Below are 23,948 nucleotides of genomic sequence, written 5' to 3'. Positions count from 1 at the left end.
GTTTGTTTTGCTTTGCTTATTTGTTGAGACAGACTTTCTTTATGTAGTCCTTGCTATCCAGGAACTCACTGTGTAGACCAGGCTGGTCTCAAACTCACAGAGAGACATCTGCCTCTGCCTTTTGAGTGCTGATATTAAAGGCCTATGCCCACCACACCTGAATATATGAGTGTTGTTCTTGCTTGCATGTATGTGTACCATACATTTGCCTGGTGTCCATAGAGACCAGGCAAAGGTGTCAGAACTCTTGGAACTAGGGTTATATGTGGTTGTGAGAGGCTTTGTACATACATAACAACATGTGCATGAGCACGCACATACATACACACACACACACACACACACACACACACACTCCAAAATAAAAGTCACAAAATAAGTTTAGGGGTTGGATATGGCTCAGTTAAGAGTTCTTGCTGCACCATGGTGAATACCAGAGTTCAGATCCCAACACTCATGCACTCAAACACTAACCCCAGCTCAGGGAGACCCAACGCCCTCTTCTGGCCTCTGAGACTATATGCCCACACAACACACGAAATCAATGAAATAAACTTCAAATAAGTTTTCGTTCCTCCAGAGTATCTAGTAGCATATGAAGAAGCATATGTGAGCAGCCTCCTCCTTCCTGAGCAGTAGTTTATTTTTCACATTACATTTTTTTTTTAAGATAAGGGCTCCATTTTAAACCCCACTGTCCTTGACCTCACCACCTCCCAGCATCAGCTTCTCACCAGTGCTGGGATCACAGGCATGCAACACCAGGCCCAGCTTAGTTCAACCTGTGCTGTAGGGAAGCTTTTAGTTTCAAAGCATACACAACAGAATCTACAAATAGATGATAACAAGCTTGAAACAGCAGATCCAAGACATCAGGTTCAACTTTCAACTTTAGCCTCCTCACAGCCACAGTTAATTCCTGGAAGCTGCCTTCCCTGTAGCTTTGTACGATTCCAGGCTACTTTCGAATTTTATTGGATCTGTAATTACAGTCTATCTTGCAGTAAGAAAACACCCACGCCAAGCACATATGTAAAAGCTATTGTTTTCATCTTTCTGGCTTGCCTGTTTGTGGGGTTATTTCTAGTTTGAGATTTTGTTTCTTTGTTATCTTCTCGTGACAGAGTCTCTCTCTCTCTCTCTCTCTGTCTCTCTCTCTGTCTCTCTCTCTCTCTCTCTCTCTCTCTCTCTCTCTCTCTCTCTCTCTCTCTCTCTCTCTGAAGTCCGGGCTAGCCTTAAAACACAGCAGGTTGGGCTGGAGAGATGGCTCAGTGGTTAAGAGCACTGACTGCTCTTCCAGAGGTCTTGAGTACAAATCCCAGCAACCACATGGTGGCTCACAACCATCTGTAATAGGATTCAATGCCCTCTTCTGTGTCTGAAGACAGTGACAGTGTACTCACATACATTAAATAAATAAAAAAATAAATATATATTAAAAAAAAAAAACACAGCAGGTAACCCAAGATTCACCTCGAACTCCCGACAATACTCCGGCCTCCACCTCCCAAATGCTGGGTTTATAGACTTGAGTCACCATTCCAAGAGTAAAGGCTATTTTTAACCCAAGAATGATTTGAACCCAGGGAACAATTACGGTTTGGGAAATGGAAGGGAAAAAGGGAAATATGCTATGTTTACACTGCCACTTAACAGGGGTCTCCAACGCGTCTCTTAGCTTCGATCCCTGCGGGATCTTTTTAATCACTTCAGATAGCACCGCCTTGCTTCATCCTCCTTCTCACTACCTGATCGGTGACGACAGGACTGACTTCCTGCCCGTTTCCAAAATGGCTTCTCCCGCAGCTTCAAAGTCCTGACTGCGCATGCGCGAGACTAAGTTCTCTTCCTGGCAAAATGGCGATGAATTCAGTGTGCTGTCGCTGGCAGCTTCTACGACTCCTGCGACCCCAGCGTTCGGTAAGGTTCCGTCCGTAGCGCGGGGATGCTGCCTTGTCCTTGTCACCTGAGCTGAGGTCACGAGCAGATGCTGACCCGGTCACTGCGACCTGCGTGTCATGACCTCCGATCGCGTGAGGACACCACCGGGTTACGTCCGGGGGTTGGTGGCTGGGTTTCTCTGTAGCTGTCTGGGAACTGCCTTCGACCCTGAGCCATGACCTCTGGGCCCCGTCCCCGGGCTTCGGTAACAGGATGCGGGAGACCAGGGCCGGAGCTGCATCCTGCACGCTCCAGTGCATGCCTTCGGGGCCTGCAGTCTGTGCGAGCAGAGTCGCAGTGCCCCGACTGCTGCAGCAGGCTGTCTGCGGGAGAGGCGGGTCGGCTGGGACGCCAGGCCTTCCCTTATCCTTTCACACGGTCAGTTCCACAGCGTCGCAGGGTCCCTGAAACCGCTGGCCGCTGAGCTCCTCGCAGCCCGCCCAGGTAATGGGCGGCCACACTACGCTCTTCTCACCGTCTTAACTCCTCGCAGCATCAGTACATGCACCACCCTCTTTGCAGAAGCCCAGGTAAGAGGCTCCCACCGAAGAAAGTAGCACACCTTCTTGGCCGGTTTCTTTTGTTCTGTGTTCTGTTTGGTTTCCTTTGCAAGAGACTGTGAATGTGTTGCAGAGTTCTTTTCACACTCCTCGCAGTTCCTCCTAACAATAGCCTGTTTGAAATAGAAGTAGATTCTCAGCCAATTCAGTGGGGAAATGCCTAAAAGTACATGACAAATTTGTGGGGCAGGCAAGATGACCCAGCGGTACAAAAGCTCTTGCTACGCAACCCTGGTAACCTGAGTGCCAATCCTGGAACGAAAGTAAAGGTAGAGCCGGTTTTGGCACAATCCCAGTAACCCCAGCGCTTGAGAGGCAGAGATGGACAGATCTCTGAGCTCAAAACCAGCCTGGTCAACATAGCAAGTCAGAGCTGTGTAGTGTGTGACCTTGTCTCAAAAAAAAGTAAAATAAAATAAAATTAATAATAAGAAGAATAAGAATGAAGGAGGAAGGCAAGAACTGGCTCAACAAAGTTGGTCTCTGACTTCCATACATGTTGTGGCATGTGAACCTACACACATCATGCACACGCAATAGAAATAAATTAAATCTTACATTATATTCAAGACACTGCCAGAGGAGTGGTGGTAAGCCAATGAAGTGAAATGTGATTTTGGGTTTGTGTATTTGTGATATGTGTGATTCTTTGAATACTGTTTCTTAAAAGCCTGAGTAAGAATTTTTTTCTCTTAAAGATTTCTTGTATTGTGTTATGTATATGTGCGTGGCTGTGTACATGTGATCATGAGTGCCCATTAGAGACCCAGGGGCTGAAGTTACAGGTGGTTGTGTGCTGCCCTACAAGGGTCTTGGGAACTGAAAATGGATCCTCTGCAGGGGCTCTTAACCCCTGAGCCATGCCTCAGGGTTAAGATGAACTCAATAACAGAGCTCTTGGTTAGCATGTACAAGGCCAACCTGAACTACAGTGCAATCAAGATCCTGCCCCCAAAACTAACCTCCCCACCTATCCATCATCATTAAAAAAAGAAAGAAAGAAAAATTGAAGAAAAAAAAAACTGAGTTGAATTAAAGAGAATTTCGGGCTGAGGGCTAGCTCAGTCAGTGGTCTGTGTTCTTGCCAGATGTGCGTGAGGCCCTGAGTTCAATTTCCAGCACAAAACAAAAGGATTCCTAGTACTGTTGATTCAGAATATGGGAAGGGTGATGGCCATGATGCTTAAATGACTGAAGTCTGGGAAGCGAGATATGGGAAGCAAGCTCCCTGCCTGAAGGGAAGCCATGAGATACTCTCTTAAGTTATTCTGCTAGAAGCAAAAAATAATGTCTTTTGAAAGCAGGAATGTATGGACACCATTGGCCATCCTTGAAGATCAAGAAGTAAAAGCAGAAAAATAAAGCCCCAGACTGGTTAGCTTACGGGGCCTGACCTCTTGTGCCTCCGACTTACGTTACTTGGTCTTGTTCCTCACAGGCGCAGGCACCTCCTGTTGTTCCTGCCACCCCCACTCCTGCTGCAGTACCAGAGGTAGCTTCCGGAGGGCCTGCAGATGTAGTCCAGTGTGCCGCAGAACAGAGCTTCGCAGAACTGGGGCTTGGCTCTTACACCCCAGTGGGACTCATCCAGAACCTCCTGGAATATATACATGTCGACCTGGGCCTACCTTGGTGGGGGGCCATTGCCACATGTAAGACTACATCCTGAGCAAGGGTGGAGGAAATCGGGGCTGAACCCCAACAATGGCTGTCGAGTCGAGGGATAAAGGAAATGGTGCAGCAGTATAGAGGCTGGAAAAGCAGAGGACTCAAAGAGGGGGGCACACTCAGCATTTAGAGGGGGGCACACTCAGTGTTTAGAGGGGGGCACACTCAGCGTTTAGAGAGGGGGCACACTCAGAGTTTAGAGGGGGGACACACTCAGTGTTTAGAGGGAGGGCACACTCAGTGTTTAGAGGGGGGCACACTCAGCGTTTAGAGAGGGGGCACACTCAGCGTTTAGAGGGGGGCACACTCAGCGTTTAGAGAGGGAGCACACTCAGCGTTTAGAGGGAGGGCACACTCAGCGTTTAGTTCCTGGAGACTATTAGAAAGACATCTGTCTGCCTCCAGTGCTTAGGAGGTAGAGGAAGGAGGGTCAGAGTTCAGTCACCCTTAGTTAATTAAAGAGTTCAAGGCTAACCTCGTACCTCCGCCACTGTTCTGTGGCCATGAAGAGATGCCATGACCAAAGCAAGCCCTCTAAAGGAAAGCATCTGACTGGGGGCATGTCTACAGTTCCATCGCCATCATCTCAGGGAGCATTCAGGCAGCATGAAGGCAGGCATGGTGCCGGGGGAGGAGCTGAGAGCTCCACCCTGTTCCATGGGGGGGGGGAGAGAGAGAGAGAGAGAGAGAAGTTACTGCGCCTGTAGCGAGCAAGCCCACTGCCACCGACACACTTCCTTTCACAAGGCCACCCACACACCTCCTAATCCCACTCAGTGCCACGCCAATAAATCTGATGCCTAAGTATTCAAAACTACAAACGTTTAGAGGCTGTTCTCATTCAAACCACCGCATCTGGGCTACATGAAACTGCCTTTTAAAAAGTTTTCAAGCCTTCATTTGAACTAGGTCTGGTGTATACCATTAATCCCAGTTTCTGGGAATGGATGCAGAGACTGGAGGATCTTTGAGTTTGAGGCCAGCCTGGTCTACATAGCAAGTTCTAGGCGAGTAAAGGTAACAAAAACCATATTGGGAGAATGGGAAGACAGAGCTGAAAATGACTCTGTGGTTAAGAATGCAACTGCTTTTGCAAAGAACCCAGGTTCTATTCCCAGGGCCCACACACTGGCTCACATCTGTCCTACTCTGGTTCCAGGGAATACCTTTTTGGTCATTATGGATATGTGGACAGACAGGCAAAACACTAACACATTAAATGAAGATTAAAAAAAAAGTTTCCTTATTTTATATGTATGAGTATATGCATGTATACCTGTGTACCACATGCATGCACTGCCTGAATCCAGTGACCTGCAACTGCTAGGCAAGGGCGCTACCACTAAGACAAATTCCCAAGCCCCTTGGTTTTCTAGAGGTTTTTAAAAGATTACTTTTAGTGTGTGTGTGCACATGCAAGTGCGAACGGATGTGTGAGTGCATGCACACGTTCCCTGTGAGTATGTACACTTGCCTGCGGAAGCCAAAAGGCTATTGGATCCGTTGGAGCTGGGGCGACAGGCAGTTAGGAACCACCTCTTATGGGGACTGAGAACCAAACTCGGGTCCTCTGCAAAAGCAATCATTCTTACCCACTGAGCATTCTCCAGCCCACTCCCTTGATTTTATTAAGTAAGGTCTTACTGTGTGGGCCAGGCTGGCCTCAAACTCTTGATACTCTTGGCCTCTTTGGCACTGAGATTAGAAGCTGGCGCTGCCACCGTTGCTTTCAGTGCCTTCCTGTTTACACTAAGTACACAAACAGGGTAAGAGTACCCGTGTGTTACTTGAGGGATCCAGTGGGCAGCCTACTGCTTTCTAGACCTTGACCCTCAACCATTGAGGTTTTGCTGAAATCACCTCACTGTAACTGCTGGTGGTGGCATTTGTTACCTGGTACTCCACCTTTCTTGGGTGAAGGTATTCTGAGTTATACCCTTGGTTTCTTAGCCCAGACCCACTCGGATGTCAACAGATAGTGTAAGCTAATTATTTGTTGGGATGGCCAGTAGACAGGAGCATGAGGAACAGGGAAGTGTTAAACTGCCAGAACATGGTGGATTACTACCCCAGGGACTTGTAAAACTGACTTTCCAGCTTTGTTCTAAGTTGGATGTGATGACACAGACCTGTAATTATAGCACTAGGGAGGCTGAGGAAGGGCGATCACAAGTTCAAGGCCAGCTTGTACACACCAAGACCTTATTGCAGAAGATGAACTCATACTTCATTCTAAGACTCAGAGTTCTGTAGAGATGCTGAACATGGTGGATATTCTGGGTGAATGTTTTTCCTTTATCAAGGAATTAGTTGCCGGGTGGTGGTGGCACACGCCTGTAATCCCAGCACTCTGGGAGGCAGAGGCAGGCAGATTTCTGAGTTTGAGGCCAGCCTGGTCTACAGAGTGAGTCCAGGACAGCCAGGGCTATACAGAGAAACCCTGTCTCAAAAAAACCAAAAAATTGCCCTCCCTCAAAAAAAACAAACAAAAAATTTAAAAAAAAAGGAACTAGTTTGTATATTTTCATCTACTATTTAAAAGTTGATGTGGCTAGAGAGGTGGCTCAGTGGTTAGGAGTAACTGGCTGCTCTTTCAGAGGACCTAGGTTCAATTCCCAGCACCCATATGTCAGCTCACAACTGTCTGTAACTCCAGTTCCAGGGGATCTAACACCTTCACACAGACAGACATATATACAGGCAAAATCCATTAGATGGATGGATGGATCAATCTTTAGAAAGAGTTGAGGAAAAGTTTGGAGGCTATTGAAGTACATAAGAACTTTTGCTTGGTGGCAGCGATGGTTGTTTCAGGGAAACAACCTTGCTCATCTGCTTAGAGAACTTCTGCTGAACTTTTATTCTAGCACAGCCGTCCGAGCCTTGAAGAGCTAGCTATACCGTCCTTACTCCTGGGCCCCTTGGGTGAGAGCCACAGTGAGGAACCGTCTGGAGTAAGCCCTCTAGCTATAGGCAGCTTTTCATTTCGCTCCAAGCCTGTGCTGTATTTTCCAGGTACTGTCCTTGCCCGCTGCCTCGTTTTCCCCCTCATTGTGAAGGGCCAGCGAGAAGCAGCCAAGATCCACAACCACATGCCAGAGATGCAGAAGTTTTCCACTCGAATCAGAGAGGCCAAGTTGGCAGGAGACCAGGCTGAGTGTGAGTTGGCTCCAGGGCAGGTGTGGGAGAGAAGCAAGATTGCACTTGACACATTCCACTCGGGGAGGAGCGGGTGCCTCAGTCGGGTGTTTTTGACAAACTTAAAGGGTTTTCCATTCCTTGGAAAGAATAGGATGTTAAGCTTCACTGATGTCACTCTTAACCTAGTGACCCGTCCCTCCCATCACAGTTTACAAGGCCACCATAGAGATGACACGCTATCAGAAAATGCATGATATTAAACTCTTCAGACCGCTCATTCTACCTCTCACTCAGGTGAGCAGAAATGTGCCCGCCCTGATTATTTATTCCAAACCCGTCAAGTTGTCTCCTATTTCCCATGTCCCCAGATCCCCAGAAACACAAGTGGTCGTAGTGATGTACATGGCTTTTAGTACCAGGGCTATAAAAATGCAGCTCCTGTTAGGTGTGCTGACTGTTTATCCTGTGTAACAGGCTCCCGTCTTCATCTCCTTCTTTATTGCCTTGAGAGAGATGGCCAACCTGCCTGTGCCCAGCCTCCAGACAGGTGGGCTCTGGTGGTTCCAAGATCTCACCATCTCTGATCCCATCTACGTCTTGCCACTGGTAGTCACAGCCACCATGTGGTGTGTCCTTGAGGTAAGCTGGGGCTGGCCAAGTGCTAGGCCTGCCAGTAAACATGGAGAATATGTGTCTTCTGACTTCCATTCCCCGGAGAAGGAGAGTTGATGGGTCAGGGCTTGGAATTTATTCTTCTTTCCCTCAACCCCTTTTTGGCAGCTAGGTGCTGAGACAGGTATGCAGAGCTCCGACCTTCAGTTCATGAGGAACATTATCAGGGTAATGCCCCTGGCCGTCTTGCCTGTGACCATCCACTTCCCCTCGGTAGGTAATGGCTGAGTAGCAGCCCCCGGGTCCTTCTGCCTAGTGCCTCTGAACAAGCGACCTGGATGCAGCTCTGAGCACCCTCCCTTCATTCACGCAGGCAGTGTTCATGTACTGGCTGTCCTCCAATATGTTCTCCCTGTGCCAAGTAGCCTGCCTCCGGATTCCAGCCGTGCGCACCATGCTTAAGATCCCCCAGAGAGTTGTCCATGACCCTGACAAATTGCCTCCTAGGGAAAGCTTCCTGAAGAGCTTCAAAAAAGGTAAGGGGTATTGGACAACGCGTCAGCGAGTATCTGTCATCGCAGCAAGCCAGAGGCTGAAGCAGGATTGCACTACTAGCCAACCTAGGCTACATAGTGGGTTATGCAACTTGAGACTTTGCTCAAAAAGCAAGGAACAGGGGGATCAGGACCAGGAGAAAGTAGCCTAAACTGAGAGAGGGACTTCTTTTCTTCTCGCACAGGCTGGAAGAATGCTGAAATTGCACATAAGCTCCGAGAGCGGGAGCAACGAATGCAAAAACACTTGGATCTAGCCGCCAGAGGTGAGGGAAGAGGCCTTCGGGCTAAATGCTGTCTTCCATTTCTTCTTTCTCTTTTTTTACTGAGGTGTTTTTTTTTTCTCTCTTCTCCCAGGTCCCTTACGACAGACTTTTACCCACAACCCTCTGCTACAACATGATCCAAGTCACCCCCCCAACACCCCCAGCAGCAGCACCAACAGCAGCAAAACGAACACAAAGAAGCCGTGGCAGGACACACTTGGCTGAGGTGTTCCATGCTCACTCTGACAAGAGCCCTGCCTCTGCACAGACTCCTCCAAATAGACTTGATGCCGTGTCCCTGCCCCAGCCCTGGAGACTACAGCATTTGGAAGTGTTCATTTTAAAAATTGTTTCCACTACAGACTGTGTGTATTAAAAGCCCTGGAGAGCCGAGCGACCTTCCCATCCACACAGTTAGTAAACCTCTGTCTTGTCTGGGCTTCTTGGTGTTTGTTAAATATGGAAGGAGACTTGTGCTTCTGAACACTACAGGGTGGAAAATGATTTCCCACGCTAGCCCTTGCTCTTGGGAAGGACCTTCATAGCTTATCCTGGACTTCAAAACTCAGACCTCTACCTCACACACAGCATCTCCATCCGCATTTGCATTCTAGAGGTATGGTGGGCAAGACTGTGTGACAGTCGCTATGTGGTGCTAGGGATTGATCCTACATCTCCAGTCCTGACGGTGTTCCGTTTTCCATTTTTAAATATTTGCTTTATTTACATTTCAGATGTTATCCCCTTTCCTCGTTACCCCTCCAAAAAAACAAAAACAAAAACAAAAAAACAACCCTATCCCATCCCCCCCTCCCCTCCCACTTTCCTGACCTGGCATTCCCCTATCCTGGGGCACTGAGCCTTCACAGGTCCAAGGGTCTCCCCTCTCATTGATGTCTGAAAAGGCCATCCTCTGCAACATATATAGCTGGAGCCATGGGTCCCTCCATGTGTACTCTGGTTGGTGGCTTAGTCCCTGGGAGCCCTGGGGGTACTGGTTGGTACATCTTATTGTTCCTCCTATGGGGCCGCAAACCTCTTCAGCTCCTTGGGTCCTTTCTCTAGCTCCTCCATTGGGGACCCTGTGCTCAGTGCAATAGTTGTCTGTGAGCAATGGGTATTCTGATCCCTCCCAACCATGTTTCTTGACCCCCATGATTACTTTTGCAATTTCTTTAAGAAGCAGATATGCTGAAATTGTTAGTGATGATTTAGAAGAATAAAGGGAGTCTGGGGAAAATGGATCAGTAGATTAGAGTTCAAATCCCCAGCACTTCTGTGAAAAGCTGAGTGTGGCCCTGTTCTTATACCTGTGACCCCAGTGCCGAGGGGTGTGGGGACAGGATTACCACTTGGCTTGCTGGCTATCAGCCCAGCTCCAGGGTCAGTGTGAGATGTGGTCTCAGGGTATAAAGGTGGACATGACAGAGCAAGACACCTGACACCCTCCTCTGGCTTCTGCACGTGTGCCGTACTTTGGGAAGAAGCTGAAGTGTTTATGCGCTAGCTTTTCACATTCATGACATTTTAGTACAACAGTTTGGTTGCATTTGTAGAAATCGGTTTTATTGCCTTTGGCAGCTGGCCTGGGAGGGAGAAATTGAAACTTTTAGTTTCCATGTCTGTTTGAACTACATAAACACCCTAGAGTCACAAAGTAGAATAAAGCCACTTAGACCTTAGGAACATAACCTTTTTATTGTTTTGCATCTGTGACAGTTTTGTGTCCCTCCGAAGGAGACAAGTTTGGAGCATGGTTGGTCCTTGTAAAGGAAAAGAGGAGTGGGTAGGCACACCCAGGTGCTGCCAGAACTGCCCCAGAAATGGCCTGCTTCCTGCCACAGTCTGCATTATCCATTTATGAAGTCTGAAACAACATGTAGCAAAACAAATAAATTATTCTTCATCCCTCATAAGCAAGTTCAGCGTTGAAGCCTCCAAGCCTGGGCTCCCGGACAGTCCCTCCAGGGTTCTGGCCAGTGGGAGATAAGGAACACCTGTCTGTCCACGTCTCAGAATCCCACGCTCTATTTAGACTTGGGATCTTGTTTGGGCAACTCTCCATCTTCCAAATCCATTTCTGCAGCAACTGACATACAAAGGATCTGCAGGTACCGTGTGGTAGAGGCTACAAAGAGAAACCTGAATTAAAACTGGGAACAGGTTCAGGGGTCTGAGTTCAGGGCACCAAAGGGGACTGCTCCAGGAAGGAGTGACTCACTTAAGCCATAACAGGAACCAGCTGTGGTAAGGTTTGCAGAAAAAAGTAAAAGCCAGTCTATTCAGGTAGCTGACCAGTCCACTGGGAGATGCCAAACTTACCCACGATCCTGCGAAGGCACAGAGGGCGTTTGTGCTCTGGCACTCTGATGATGAGGAAGTAGAAGGGCAAACCCGAGAGCGCGATGCCAATGCCGATGAGGGAGTTGATGGTATCACTGTAAAGTGGCACCGCCACCAGGAAGATGGTGCAGAGGCAGAAGATGATGGGGAAGAAAAGGCTGAGCTAAGGGCACAGAGGAAACAGTTAGCTCAGCATGGGTTTGTTTGCTGCTTGTTGTTTATAAGATAGTCTCACTTTGTAGCCTCAGACTCACAAGCCTGCCTCAGCCTGAGTGCTGGGACTGGAGGCATCGATTGGTCCCTATACTCGGAACTGCTGACAACCAAAACAATCTTTATCCCATAAAGCTGAAAGCACTGAAGGGCTTAGAGGCAGAACACATTGGTACAGCACTTCCCACCTTCCATTGTCTGCAAGCAGCTGCCCCCAAGCCCTAGCATGTTTATTGGGTTGGGGGGAGGGGGCCTGCTTATTTTAGAGCATTGGGATAAGAAGGGGTCCGAAGGCCTTGTGTATGTTAAACAACCTCAGTCCTTGTTGGGGTTTGTCTGGGGTGGGGGGCAGGTTGTTGGTTTTACTTTTTACTAAAAGAAAAAAAACAAACAAAACACAGGATCTCATAGCCTAGCCTAGCCATTTACAACTGGTCGTTATGCCTTCACCTCCCAAGGGTTAGGGCTGCAGGCATGTGCTACCCTGCATGGCTTCCTAGCCCTTGTGCTTTGTTTCAGAGTGGTATTTTGGGGTTTGTTTTTAATGCATGTTTTGCTTCATGGGAAGCCATATTTTCATTGAGATAGATAGATAGATAGATAGATAGATAGATAGATAGATAGATGATAGAGATATATTTGGGTTTTATTTTGTTTTTCTGGTGTTTTGTTTGTTTGTTTATGTTCATTAGTGTTTTGACTGCATGTGTAAGACTGCATGTGACAGAAGCCCTAGAACTGGACTCACAGACAGGTGTGACCTGCCGTGTCCATTCTGGGAACTGAACCCGAGTCCCGTGGAAGGGCAACCAGTGCTCTTAACTGCCGAGCCAGTTCTCTCTAGCCCCAAACACTTGATGTTTGGTTTTGGTTTTTTGGTTTGTTTTGTTTTGTTTTTAAAATTTATCTTATATATGTAAGTACACTCACCCTCCTCAGACACACCAGAAAACGGCATCATCCCATTACAGATGGTTGTGAGCCACCATGTGCTTGCTGGGAATTGAACTTAGGACCTCTATAAGAGTAGTCAGTGTTCTTAACCACTGAGCCATCAGCCCCAACCCTTAGTTTTTTAATTTCAGATAAGTGCTACTATGCCAGGCCTAGAGCAAGGATAACTTCTGTAAGATCCCTGCGGTGGCAGTGCTAGCTGCACTAAACAGAGCAATGGTGGATAAGGAGAAAGGATTACCTTGAGAGGGCGAGGCCGGTCGGGTTCCTTCCAGCGTAGGTAAAGCTGACCCACGATAGAAAGGCCCACAAAGAACCAGTAGCTGAAGCTGTAGTAGTTAATGAGCTGGAAGATGTCCTCCACACACAAGTAGACCAGGGCCAACATACCCTGTTGGTGCAAGGCCAAAATCAGCTCCTCTCAGACTTCTGCCCACTCGTTCCCCGCCCCCCATAGCTTCACAGTCTGCAAGTCGGCCTCTGCCCCACCCCTGGAGCACTCTTGGTACTGTACCCCTCTCTATTAAAAGATAATTGCCTTTAGCTGGACAGTGGTGGCACATGACTAATCCCAGCACTCTGGAGGCAGAGGTAGATGGGTCTCTGAGTTCGAGGCCAGCCTGATCTACAGAGCAAGCTGCAGGACAGCCAGGGCCACACAGAGAAAGCCTGTCTCAAAAATCAAAGAAGATACTTGCCTCTCAACTAGATTTTTAGTGTACTCTTCAAACCCTTGCCAAGTTAACCCTAACACTTTAAGTGTCTTAGGCAAAAGTCTTAAGCAAAACCCTGTACTCTCTCCAACTAACACTTCTACTTCTATGACACAGCTCCGCAAAGCTTTATCGTAGGACTTTGTGATGCTGTCTGCCTTACCTAAAGCCCATCTCCACAACCCTAACCTTCATACTCCACCTTAAAAATGCCCTCCTCCAACAAATTTTTTCTCAGCCAATGTCTTTTTCTCTCTCTCTCTTTTTTTTAAAGATTTATTTATTGTTTATATGTTAAGTACACTGTAGCTGTCTTCAGATATACCAGAAGAGGGTGCCAGATCTCATTACGGATGGTTGTAAGCCACCATGTGGTTGCTGGGGTTTGAACTCAGGACCTTCAGAACTGCAGTCAGTGCTCTTAACCACCGAGCCATCCCTCCAGCCCAATGTCTTTTTCTCTTAAAGAATGCATCCCACACCACCACGGCTGTCACTCATTACCACAGAGCCTGTGTCTCATTCCTTCTCTTGGACCACATGCAGTTGGCACTTTTCACAGAAGTTTGAGTCTTTTGTTTGTTTGTTTGTTTTGTTTTGTTTTGTTTTTTTTCCGAGACAGGGTTTCTCTGTATAGCCCTGGCTGTCCTGGAACTCACTCTGTTGAACTCATAAATCCGCCTGCCTCTGCCTCCCAGAATGCTGGGATTACAGGTGTGCACCACCACCACCTGGCAGAAGTTTGAGTCTTAAAAACCCCATCTGCAGATAGCACAGTGCATCAGTAGTTTACAGGCCAGAACCCTATTTACGGCTTTCAGGAACCTAGACTAGCCACATCTGGTACTAGTAAGTGCCCCCCTACCCCTACCCAACACACACACACACACACGTACACACACACACACACACACACACGTGCACACACATGCGCGCGCGCACACACACATACGTGCACACACATGCACATACACGCTCACATACACACACACACACACACACACACACACACACACACACGTGCACGATCTGGCAGCCAGTCTCATCCCTGAGATCACTCACATTGAAGAGTAGAGAAGGCACAGGTGTGAACCGCTCAACATGAATCATGCAGATGGCATCAGGGAGGTGGCCTTCTCTCGAGCCCACAAATAAAAGCCTGTTGAGATACATTGAGAGAAGCTGACAAAACGGTCGCCTGCCACATCATTCTCCCTCTTATCCCTTCAAAAGGTCTGAATAACAGAGAAGGGAGTTCAATGTGGAGCTAACTGGGGGGGGGGGGTGGGCGGCTAGTGGGAACAAGGAGAAAGGGACAGGGAATCCTGGCAACTGGAATCCCGGTCCTAGAAGTTTAACTGTCTCTGCCAAAGCTGTGAGCAAAAAGTGGCAGTCATACCTAGAAGCAGCCACAATGGAAGCGTTGAGCCCACCGAAGCAAGATAATGCAACTGCTACTGGAATTGTCCAGTTGAATATTCCAAAAACTTGATCTGCAAAGGTCTAAGAAAAAGGAGCAGAAGTCATTAGCACACCCTAACAGGAATAAAAACCATGTGCAAACATGCCTGAAGTCTTCAGGAATCCAGCCCCCTCCACGGTGAAGGTAACCGACCTTCCTGAAAGCCTGTGCTCTTATCAGGCTGTCTACTCCCTTCCCAGGACTGAATGGACTGGAACACATCCAGAAGCCCACAACACACCCTCAACCTGCTAGTGAAAGTCCTTTACCACGGCAACAGCATCACTGGCCAAGATGTCCTTTATGTCTAGCACACTGTAATAGGCCACATTGGTCAAGAGGTAGATGATGGTGACAATGGGCATGGAAATGCCAATGGAGAGGGGCAAGTTCCTACAGCCAAACAGAAAGAAAAAGGATCTGTCAGTCCCACCATTGTGTCCCTACCTCTTTGTCCTTAGGCCTGCCGTGCCATCCTCTCTAGGGATGCAGACAACTGTGGTTCCCAGGTCCTTTGCCTTTGAGGTTGCCTTGAAGTATTGGCATAAGTGCTAAACCCTTAAAAAACTAAAAAGTATTAGGGGAAGAAATACTCCATTACAAAAGTTATGCAGAGAAGGTGGTGTTGCATGTAGCAGCTTTTGTTTGTGGCCCCCACTCTTCTGTAGAAGGGTCCCAAGTTCAAGGTCTGCAGGGACAATTCAGTGAAATCATCTCAAGTACAAACAGGCTAGAGATGGCTCAGTGTTAAGAGCATCTGTTGCTCTTGCAGAAGACCTGAGTTCAGTTCCCAGCACCCATGTGGTAGGTCACTCACGGTGTCTGTAACTCCAATTCCAGAAGACTTGAAACCTGGCCTCTGAAGACACTGGACATACATATATGCAGAAATAAACACCCACACAAAAATTTTAAAACTATTCTTAAAATAAAAAAGCAGGGCTGAGGGCAGAGCTTAGTGTACAGTATTTGTCTAGCATGCCCGAGGGCCCTGGGCCCAATCTCCAGTACCACTGGAAGACAGCAACAAAAGGGGGGACTGACCAAGGGTTACAGCATGTTCCAACAGGAAGGTGGCTGCGATTCCTTTCCACAACCAGTAGTCAGGTAAGGATCCTGCCTCTGAGCCCTGCAAGTGTATCTTCAATGTAAGACACGGAAGAAACTTGGAGAGGCAGACTGTGGAATCTCACTTCTTCAGTAGAAAGAACAGTTCCTTCCAAACAAGGAAGTCATTTCAGAGAATTCCAGGTGCCATCCTCACTGGCAGCCATGGAAAAAGGCACAAAGACCCCTTAAAGTCTCTCAAGTGCAAAAAGATCACTGTATAAATGCTAAAAGAAGAGGAACAAATATGGGGATTGGATCTGGGATCAAGGACACAATTGTAGTGGTTCAACCTGGGGTCTCGACCCCATCTTACATATCAGATATTTACATTACAGTTCATAACAGCAAAACTACAGTTATGAGGTAGCAACCAAAATAACTATGGTTACGGGTCACCACAACATGAGGAACTGGATTAAAGGGTTGTAGCGTTAGGAAGGTTGAGAACCACAGCTCTCTAAAGCCTTGAGCATACTAACAAATGCTCTACCAGGAGCCCCGCCCCAACCCCTCTGTTAATGTTGACAGGATCTCAGTAAGTTGCTCTGAGTGGCCATGAATTCACTCTTTACTTGGCTTTGAAACTGTGATGCTCCTGCCTCGTCCTCCAGAGTGGCTGGGTTACAAGTCTTTACCACAAGTCAGGGTTGCAAATAATCCGAAGTCATTCAGCTTCTCGCCAGTAGGTGGAAGCACCACTACCCAGTCTCCATTCACTTCTAGTTCCCCTGCAGTGCCAGCGGCTGTGAGCAAGAAAAGCTGGCTTTGAAAACCCAAAGGTGGGAGGACTGGTGTAATTTAGGGAAACTATTTCCTGGCAGATCTTAGTTTCTTGGATCATAATCTTTTAGAGCCAGGAACGGCCATGGAGATCCTGTAATTCCACCCCCTTTATGTTATATTACAGAAGCAGGCAAGGGCTAGGGAGATGGCTCAGTCGACAAAGGTTGCTTGCCTTGCAAGGAGGGCCTGGGTTTGACCTCGGAGCCTACATGGAAATGGTTGGTGCGTAGTGGAGGATGGTGTGCACTTGTAATCCCAGAATTAGGGAGGTGGGGACAGAAGGACCCTAGGATCCATGGCCAGCCAGTGTAGCCTAATTAGCAAGCTCCAAGCCGGTGAAGGAATCAGTCTCCAAAACAAACAAAAGAGATGGGCGCTGTTCCAAACACAAGTTCCTTCAGAGGACCCAGGTTCTGTTCCCAGCATGCACATTAACGGCTCACAGCTGTCTAATGCACAGCTACGCACTTAGGCACACACATACATATAAAATAAATACATTTTCTTAGAGTACACAGTACCTGAGGAATAACACCAAACTGGTTTCCACAAGCATGTGGGCACACACCCCAGGCACATACACATACAAAAAACGCACCAGGCAAACTGGGCGTTTTCAAGACGGTTAGAGATTTGAGGCAAACGTGGACTCCATAGTGAGATACTATCACAGAAAGGAAAGGGGGAAAAAGGAGTTTTAATAGAGAAAATCAAGGAATGGCCAGGTCTGGTGGTGCATGCCTTTAATCCCAGCACTTGGGAGGCAAAAAAGAACTGGATCTCTATGATTTTTGAGGCCAGTATGGTCTACATAGTGAGTTCCAGACCAGCCAGGGCTATACTACCAGAGCTTGTCTCAAAATAAAACAAAGGAAGAATGGAACAGCAAGTTCATGGCTACAAAAAAAAAAAAAAAAAAAAAGGAATCTGCCAAGAAAAGACAAACCCCAAGACCTGTCCGCGGCTCACCACTCAAAGCTCTTCACCTGTGCAAATACAGGGCAGTTCAGAGCAATGCTGGTGAGGCAATCCGGTGAATGGCTGGAACAGCTCCACACTATCAGTGTGAATCAGGGCAGAGGGAAACAGAAGAAGTAATCCATAGTTCTATGAACTAAAATTATCTGTGTGGGGATAAGGATGAGTGAAGATCTGAAGACAGAAAAAGCTTTATGAGATTCTCTCAGTGTTCCTCAGATTAGTTCACAAATCTGGAGGTAAAAGCAATCCTCTTGCTTCACCCTCCTGACAAGGACCTTGTGGGTGTTTACGGCATATTTAAGCACACAGTATAACCTGCTTTATTTTAGGTAGAAATGCATGCATGTACAAACTTTTCTAAAAGGATTTATAAAGTATATGCAAGAAAGTGCACATCTTAACATAGTTACTGCAACCATGGACAAGTTCTATCTCTAGGTCTTAAATCTGTTAACATTCACGCTGGTGAGATGAATCCCAGCGCTGAGCAGGCGCGCAGCCGGGCACGGAGAAGCTCAGGAAACGACAGCTAGCCCTGGTGTGGACGGTGGCGGTGAAGTACCTACCTCTCGGGATTCTTGATCTCCTCGGTGACATAGTTAAGGGTGTCCCAGCCCGAGTAGGAGAACAAAGCTGAGTACAGGGCCAGAGCAATGTCACCCATGGCGAACGACGAGCCCTCAAAGGAGTTCTCGAAGTTACTCGTGGCTCCTGGAAGGTGAGAAAAACGGGAGACTAGGCTTAATGGTCCACTCCTGCTTCAGATGATCCTGAAGGGAGAAAATGCAGATGGTAATGACATCAGAGAAATGGCTTCGAGGTGCCACGGAGGGCAGGGACAGAAGAAAGGCCTGGACAGAGGGCCAAGGCGCAGGGAGCCATGCATGCGGCCATGACAGAAAGAACTCAAGTGACTGTCTAGGTTAAGAAACGACCACAGAGCCCAGCGAGGCTAGAAACTGAGGTGGCCTTTTGCTCTGCACTGCAGGCTGCCTGAGCCCTACCTGCCGTCTGACACTAGTCAGGGATAACATGGGACGAGGAGAGGAGAGTTGGGGTTCAGATGCCCAGGTCAACAGAGGAGATGTTGGGAAGGCTTCAGACCTGGAAACCAGATAGGAGAGATTATTGAGGAGTGCATTTCTGACTGCTGGCTTCCAAGGGCAGGAGCACCAGAGCAATAGCACTAGGCCCAGCAAACTGTGAAAGCCAACCCCCAGGGTGTGGCTGGGGGCCCCCTTGCCATCCCCCCAGGGCGTGGCTGGGGGGGGTTGCCAAGGTAAGGGGGAGGCAGCATGGTGGAAGGAGAGGAACCGGCTTTGGAGTGTCTGCAGGGGCGCAGGTTGCAGCTCTTCTGCTTAACCACTGGGAACTTGAGCAAGAAGTTGGTCAACCTGCATGATCCATTTGAGGGCTTTGTTGTTTTGATTTAAAACAGGGTCTCACTGTGTAGACCTGGCTGGTCTGGAACTCAACATGTAGACCAAGCTGTCCTCAAACTCAAAGATGCACCCAACTCTATCTCCGAGTGCAGGGACAGAGCATAAACCACCACGCCCAGCTTGTGTTTTATTTGAGGTAGGCTCTTCTGTGTCCTAGGCTGGCCTTGCATTCTCCATGTAGCTGAGGATAATCTTTAACTCCTGAGCCTCTAAGTGCCACCTCACAAGTCCTGGGATTATAGGCATGTACCACTCTGCCCGGCCTAAGAAATATAATTCCATGGCCTGTTTCCTCACTTATATAAAAGTAGTAATAGTGCTTATATAAAAGTAATAATAGTACCATAGTAAAATATGGTATTTGGGGATTTAAATAAGGTCAGTTAGAGACTCCTAATGAAGATATAGAGCTGAGATTTACCACTTGCCTGGCATGGCCCAGAACTCTAGATTTGGTCCCCAACACTCCAAAAGGGGGGAAAAAGGGAAAGTTTAATAAAGTTAGTTGCTATTTTTTTTCTTACCCTGGCCAAGTCTAACAATGCCTGCAATGATGACCGCAATCAGCGCCAACACTTTAGCGTAGGTGAAAATATCTTGGACCAGGGTTCCCCACTTGACATAGGCACAGTTAATGAAGGTTAAGAGACCTGAAAGAAAAATAACACTGACCGTGACCTACCCTCTGCACTCGGAGGGCCTTAGACTCCCAAGCAACTTCCCAGCAACACTCATGGAGATGAAGCCATCAGGTGGAGTCGGCTATGTGTTTGGAATGGGCCAAGTTGACCCAATTATCTGCAACCTCATCACTGCAAGGCACTTGCTGAACACCTGTGTCTACACTGCCACATTCCCGAGCCCTAGCACCTTAAACTAGAGTCAAAGAACAAGGTGGCAAAAATTCCTGGTCACAGAAGTGGGAAGCACCTGGGAGTTGTACAAATTATAGATGTATTCTGGTCCTTCACTCTTTAAAACTGTTTTCTCTTTCCTACCACACACACACAGGTCTAGAACCCAACATCCTGACTCTATTCTGTTGTTATTGACATTGACAAATCCTATTGTAATTTATCCAGTGTCTAGGCCAGCAGATTAGTTTGTGTGTCCAAGGATTGGAATAGAGACCAAACTTCCTGCCCCCGAGGGCCCCCCCCCCCACCGCCCACCAGCCCCGCTATTTGTTTTGTGCTTTGTAAAACTCTTTCAGCTAAAACAAATTCTGGTAGAAAGAGGGCAGGGCACCTTTCCTGCCTGAGTAACGCAACAGTAGGAGCCATAACTTCCCTCAAGTCCTTCCACCCTGGGCTGAGGCGATCCCTCTACCTAGGCGAACTGGGGGGGGGGGGGGGAGTTCACAGACCAACAGCCATCCTCAGAGTAAGTGCAGGGTGTGACAGTCTCTTGCCAAGTGCCGGGGCATATGAACATATGAATTCTTCGAAGAAAGAGTTCATATCTTTCGTCAAAATCTGAGTAGTAGCTGAGGGTGTGACTTAGTGGTAGATCCTGTGTTCCAATGCGTGAAAGCCCTTAGGTTCAAATCCTTTCACCCCAAAATAGTAATCTCAGGAAAATCCATTAGCCCAAGAGTTATAATCTATTACTTGGGAAGAAATTCAAGAAGGGAAGCCTTACAGAGGGTGAGGCTGACTGGCAGCTCGCTCGGGGATTGGAGGGTTGGGGGCGGGAAGAACGCAGCATCTTTAGCAGGCAGGCAGGCAGGCATCTGCATACCCCCCAACCCTGCGCCCTCCCCCACGCCTCAGGGAATCAATGCACAGCTTCTTCTAGCTCAGCCACTGGACCGCCCCAAAGAGTACTTGACTGACTGAGAACAATGGTTCTCAGAGCAAAGCCGGCCTTGCCAGTGAGGAAAGGGAAGTCCAATGTAGGCCTCTTTGACTCGGGCCACCAACGCAATGTTTTTTGTTTTTTTTTTTTTTTTTTTGTCTTTTGGATTTGGTTTTTCTGAGACAGGGTTTCTCTGTATAGCCCTGGCTGTCCTGGAACTCACTCTGTAGACCAGGCTGGCCTTGAACTCAGAAATCCACCTGCCTCTGCCTCCCAAGTGCTGGTATTAAAGACATGCGCCACAACCACCTGGCTCAACACAATGTTTTAAAAATCAAAAGAACAAAACAAAACAAAAGAAAGCACTCCAAGCCCCAGGGCAGTGGCTCAGGCACTCACTCAGGAGACACGAGTGCCTAGTGTTAGGTCCAGAGGAGACGCCAAGTCCCCAAACCCCAAAACACAATCCAAATATCCAGAAATGGGCTCAACCTGGGCTAGAGGAGGACTGCCCCTAGAGGAGGTTAGCTAAGAGCCAGCATCCCCCAGGACCCTGCAAAGCCAGCTCCCCTCTGCCAAAAAGAGTCTTGTCACTGGCAAGGGTACAAATGGCCAGCTGTGGCACGGGCCTCTAGGCTCCCGCAGCCTTATAGGCACCTGTCAAAGTCCATGCTGGCATCTCGCTCTTCTCCTCCTCCCTCCAGTGCACAGGCTGCCCTCCCCCAGGTACTCACTCTCCTTACAACCCCCCATTCTCACTCTGCCCATCCTCCCCCTCCCCCTCCCACATCTCCTAACCCCTCCCCCAGCCCCCACCATACTCTGCTCTTGCTTTTTGTTCTATTCTCTGTCCCTGCTGTGCTTCCCTCTCTTCAGATAGCCCTGCCTGAGTCCAGTCTGCTGGCCATGTTGAGTCTACTGCTCTCCCACTCTCTCTCTCTCTCTCTCTCTCTCTCTCTCTCTCTCTGCTCTGGACTCTTCCAGGTGCCTCTGGCTGCTCTCTTTCTCTTGTCTACAGTAAAAACCTTCCCCTTAACCATACCATGGAGCAGGTCGTGTCATCGGTTTATACACCTACAAATGTTAAGGTGAGGCCACCACGGATTAGATAGCGAATCTCCAGCCAGCCTGGACTATAGAGACCCCGTCTCAGAAGGAAAGACAGCAGTCTTACTAATTTTTAGCCTGAGATGTCCTCAGGCTCCGCAGCTCTTCTACAAGTATTAGGTCCTGGCCTTGTCATTCTGGCCCAGAGGCCACTCCACTAAGACACGGGGAGAATGAGCCATCTTCTCTTCCTTCTAACCTTTCTGTGTCTGTGTGTATGTGACTGCACGCAAATGAGGAGTGTGTGCTCACCCCCACAGGCACGTGCACGAGTGTGTGCTCACCTCTACAGGCACGTGCACGAGTGTGTGCTCACCCCCACAGGCACGTGCACGAGTGTGTGCTCACCCCCACGGGCACGTGCACGAGTGTGTGCTCACCCCCACGGGCACCTGCCCGAGTGTGTGCTCACCCCCACGGGCACGTGCCCGAGTGTGTGCTCACCCCCACGGGCACCTGCCCGAGTGTGTGCTCACCCCCACGGGCACGTGCCCGAGTGTGTGCTCACCCCCACGGGCACCTGCCCGAGTGTGTGCTCACCCCCACGGGCACGTGCACGAGTGTGTGCTCACCCCCACGGGCACGTGCACGAGCGTGTGCTCACCCCCACAGGCACGTGCACGAGTGTGTGCTCACCCCTACAGGCACACGTGGAAGCCAATGTCAGGCGTCTTCCTCCATCACCTTTCTACCTTATCTTTTATTATAGTTATTCTCATGTAAGTGTGCAAGCCACCGCACACACGTGGAGGTCAGAGGACAATTTGCAGGAGTCAATTCTCTCCTTCTGCCAAGTGGAGCTCAGGGGTCAACCTTAGGCTTGGTGGCAGGAGCCTTTACTGGCTAAGCCATGTCAGCCTCTCCGCTCGCTCGTTTTTAGATAATCTCCCTGCATCTGTAACGCATCACTCTCCAGGTGCTCAGAGACCCACCCGGCGCTCTCGGCAGGCACCGTGGATGTAAACTCAGGTCTTCTTTCTTGAGCAACAGGCGCTTTGCCCAATGCGCCAACTCCCCAGCTCCCTTTCTAGGCATCACCCACAGGTTTTTTTTTTCTGTTGTTTTTTTGTTTTGCTTTGTTTTGTTTTGTTTACTGAGGAGATTTCTGGCTCTACTCAAGTGCATGTCTTTGTGCCTCATAGACATAACAGTAAACAAGCAAACCTTATCGGAAGGCTGAGCAAACATGTACCCATCGCTCCAGGCCACCCCAGTGCTAAGTTAATCATTAAAGACATTAATGTACTGTCTCCTCAGTAATTCCACAAAATAAAGTGTCTTTATCTTGTCCTTCACAAGCGTGTCAGACGCTCTTGCCCAGTCAGTCATTTATCCCTTACAATCCACTGGACTTCCGTCCTGAGCTATTCAAATGCCACGAAGGAGACCTGTCTCTCCCTAGCCTGCGATGGCGATGGCTACTCTTCACCTTTGGCTCCGCTTGGACTTATAAACGCAGGGCACACCAGGTTTCCATTAGAAACACCAAGCACAGATGTGCTCTGCTGCCACATGCTCAGGAGACTGGGATCCCCTAGAGCTGGAACCCCCTGGCAACAATGAAGACATTCTAAAGTGAAACTTACATCCCTCCCCATTTTTGGCTATCAGGCCATTAAACAGTGGCCCCTAAGAAGCTGGAATTTTCCTGGGAGTCTCGTGCTGAGAGAAGAAAAAGGCTGCTGCCAGCTGGAGGAGAACTGTGAACCTCACAGAGATTTCACACAGCCTGGATCTTCCCAGACCACTTTACGAGAGACATTAGAACTAAGGCAATGAGGGGCGAGACCACTCTTTTACTGGAGCTGCTTAGCTGTGCATTCAAACCCTCTATTCAAACCTAAACCTCAAATTAGGACCTACTGAACCTCTTCACTTGTTCCCTTTCCTTCCCAGTGTTGCCATACTAGCACATCTCCCTCTGCTTTTACTCTGACTTTGTCTCTTTGAGTGACCCACTATGCACCAGGGTGGCCCAGCCTAGCAGGGTAACCAGAGGTCACAACGTGGAACTGGAATAGACATAAAGAAGTGCTTCTGCTTCGCCGAGTCTGCAGCTCTGTCACAGGACTCTTGTCTCCGTTCTGTTCACGGTCATGAGCACAGACACCAGACAGCTGACTCAAGCCTTTGCTTCTGGCGACCCCAGCCACGAGAATGCAGAACGGCGGCTCTCGACCATCCTAATGCTGAGACCCTTTAATGCAGTTCCTCGTGCTGTGGTGACCCTCCCCAACCAAAAATCTTTTGTTACTATTTCATAATTTTAATTCTGCTACTGTTATGAACCATAATGAAAAT

At 48.5% G+C, this 23,948-nt stretch overlaps 2 protein-coding genes across 9 annotated transcripts in view; one reads left to right on the top strand and one right to left on the bottom strand.

Annotated features, from left to right (window-relative positions):
* Positions 1 to 1,823: 1,823 nt before the first annotated feature.
* On the top strand, positions 1,824 to 9,182 carry Oxa1l (OXA1L mitochondrial inner membrane protein). Its single transcript, XM_052191524.1, has 10 exons — positions 1,824 to 1,920; positions 2,325 to 2,471; positions 3,940 to 4,153; positions 7,185 to 7,328; positions 7,519 to 7,604; positions 7,785 to 7,949; positions 8,091 to 8,195; positions 8,296 to 8,458; positions 8,662 to 8,742; positions 8,834 to 9,182. The coding sequence occupies exons 1-10, from the start codon at positions 1,858 to 1,860 to the stop codon at positions 8,965 to 8,967; spliced, it is 1,302 nt and encodes a 433-aa protein (XP_052047484.1). The 5' UTR covers positions 1,824 to 1,857; the 3' UTR covers positions 8,968 to 9,182.
* A 1,239-nt stretch (positions 9,183 to 10,421) lies between these two features.
* Slc7a7 (solute carrier family 7 member 7) overlaps positions 10,422 to 23,948 on the bottom strand; it is a 42,423-nt gene continuing 28,896 nt past the window's right edge. For all 8 annotated transcript variants that reach the window (XM_052191523.1, XM_052191517.1, XM_052191521.1 and 5 more), the window contains 8 exons: positions 19,268 to 19,393; positions 17,868 to 18,012; positions 14,697 to 14,820; positions 14,365 to 14,468; positions 14,028 to 14,124; positions 12,494 to 12,643; positions 11,065 to 11,248; positions 10,422 to 10,870 (listed from right to left, as the gene is read on the bottom strand). In XM_052191523.1, the coding sequence (XP_052047483.1) occupies positions 10,770 to 10,870; positions 11,065 to 11,248; positions 12,494 to 12,643; positions 14,028 to 14,124; positions 14,365 to 14,468; positions 14,697 to 14,820; positions 17,868 to 18,012; positions 19,268 to 19,393 (1,031 nt within the window). In that variant the 3' untranslated portion in view covers positions 10,422 to 10,769. The remainder of the gene's footprint in view (positions 10,871 to 11,064; positions 11,249 to 12,493; positions 12,644 to 14,027; positions 14,125 to 14,364; positions 14,469 to 14,696; positions 14,821 to 17,867; positions 18,013 to 19,267; positions 19,394 to 23,948) is intronic.

Source organism: Apodemus sylvaticus, chromosome 8, assembly GCF_947179515.1.
Source record: "Apodemus sylvaticus chromosome 8, mApoSyl1.1, whole genome shotgun sequence".
NCBI classification, from domain to species: Eukaryota; Metazoa; Chordata; class Mammalia; order Rodentia; family Muridae; genus Apodemus; species Apodemus sylvaticus.
This window is presented reverse-complemented; position numbering and strand designations above follow the sequence as displayed.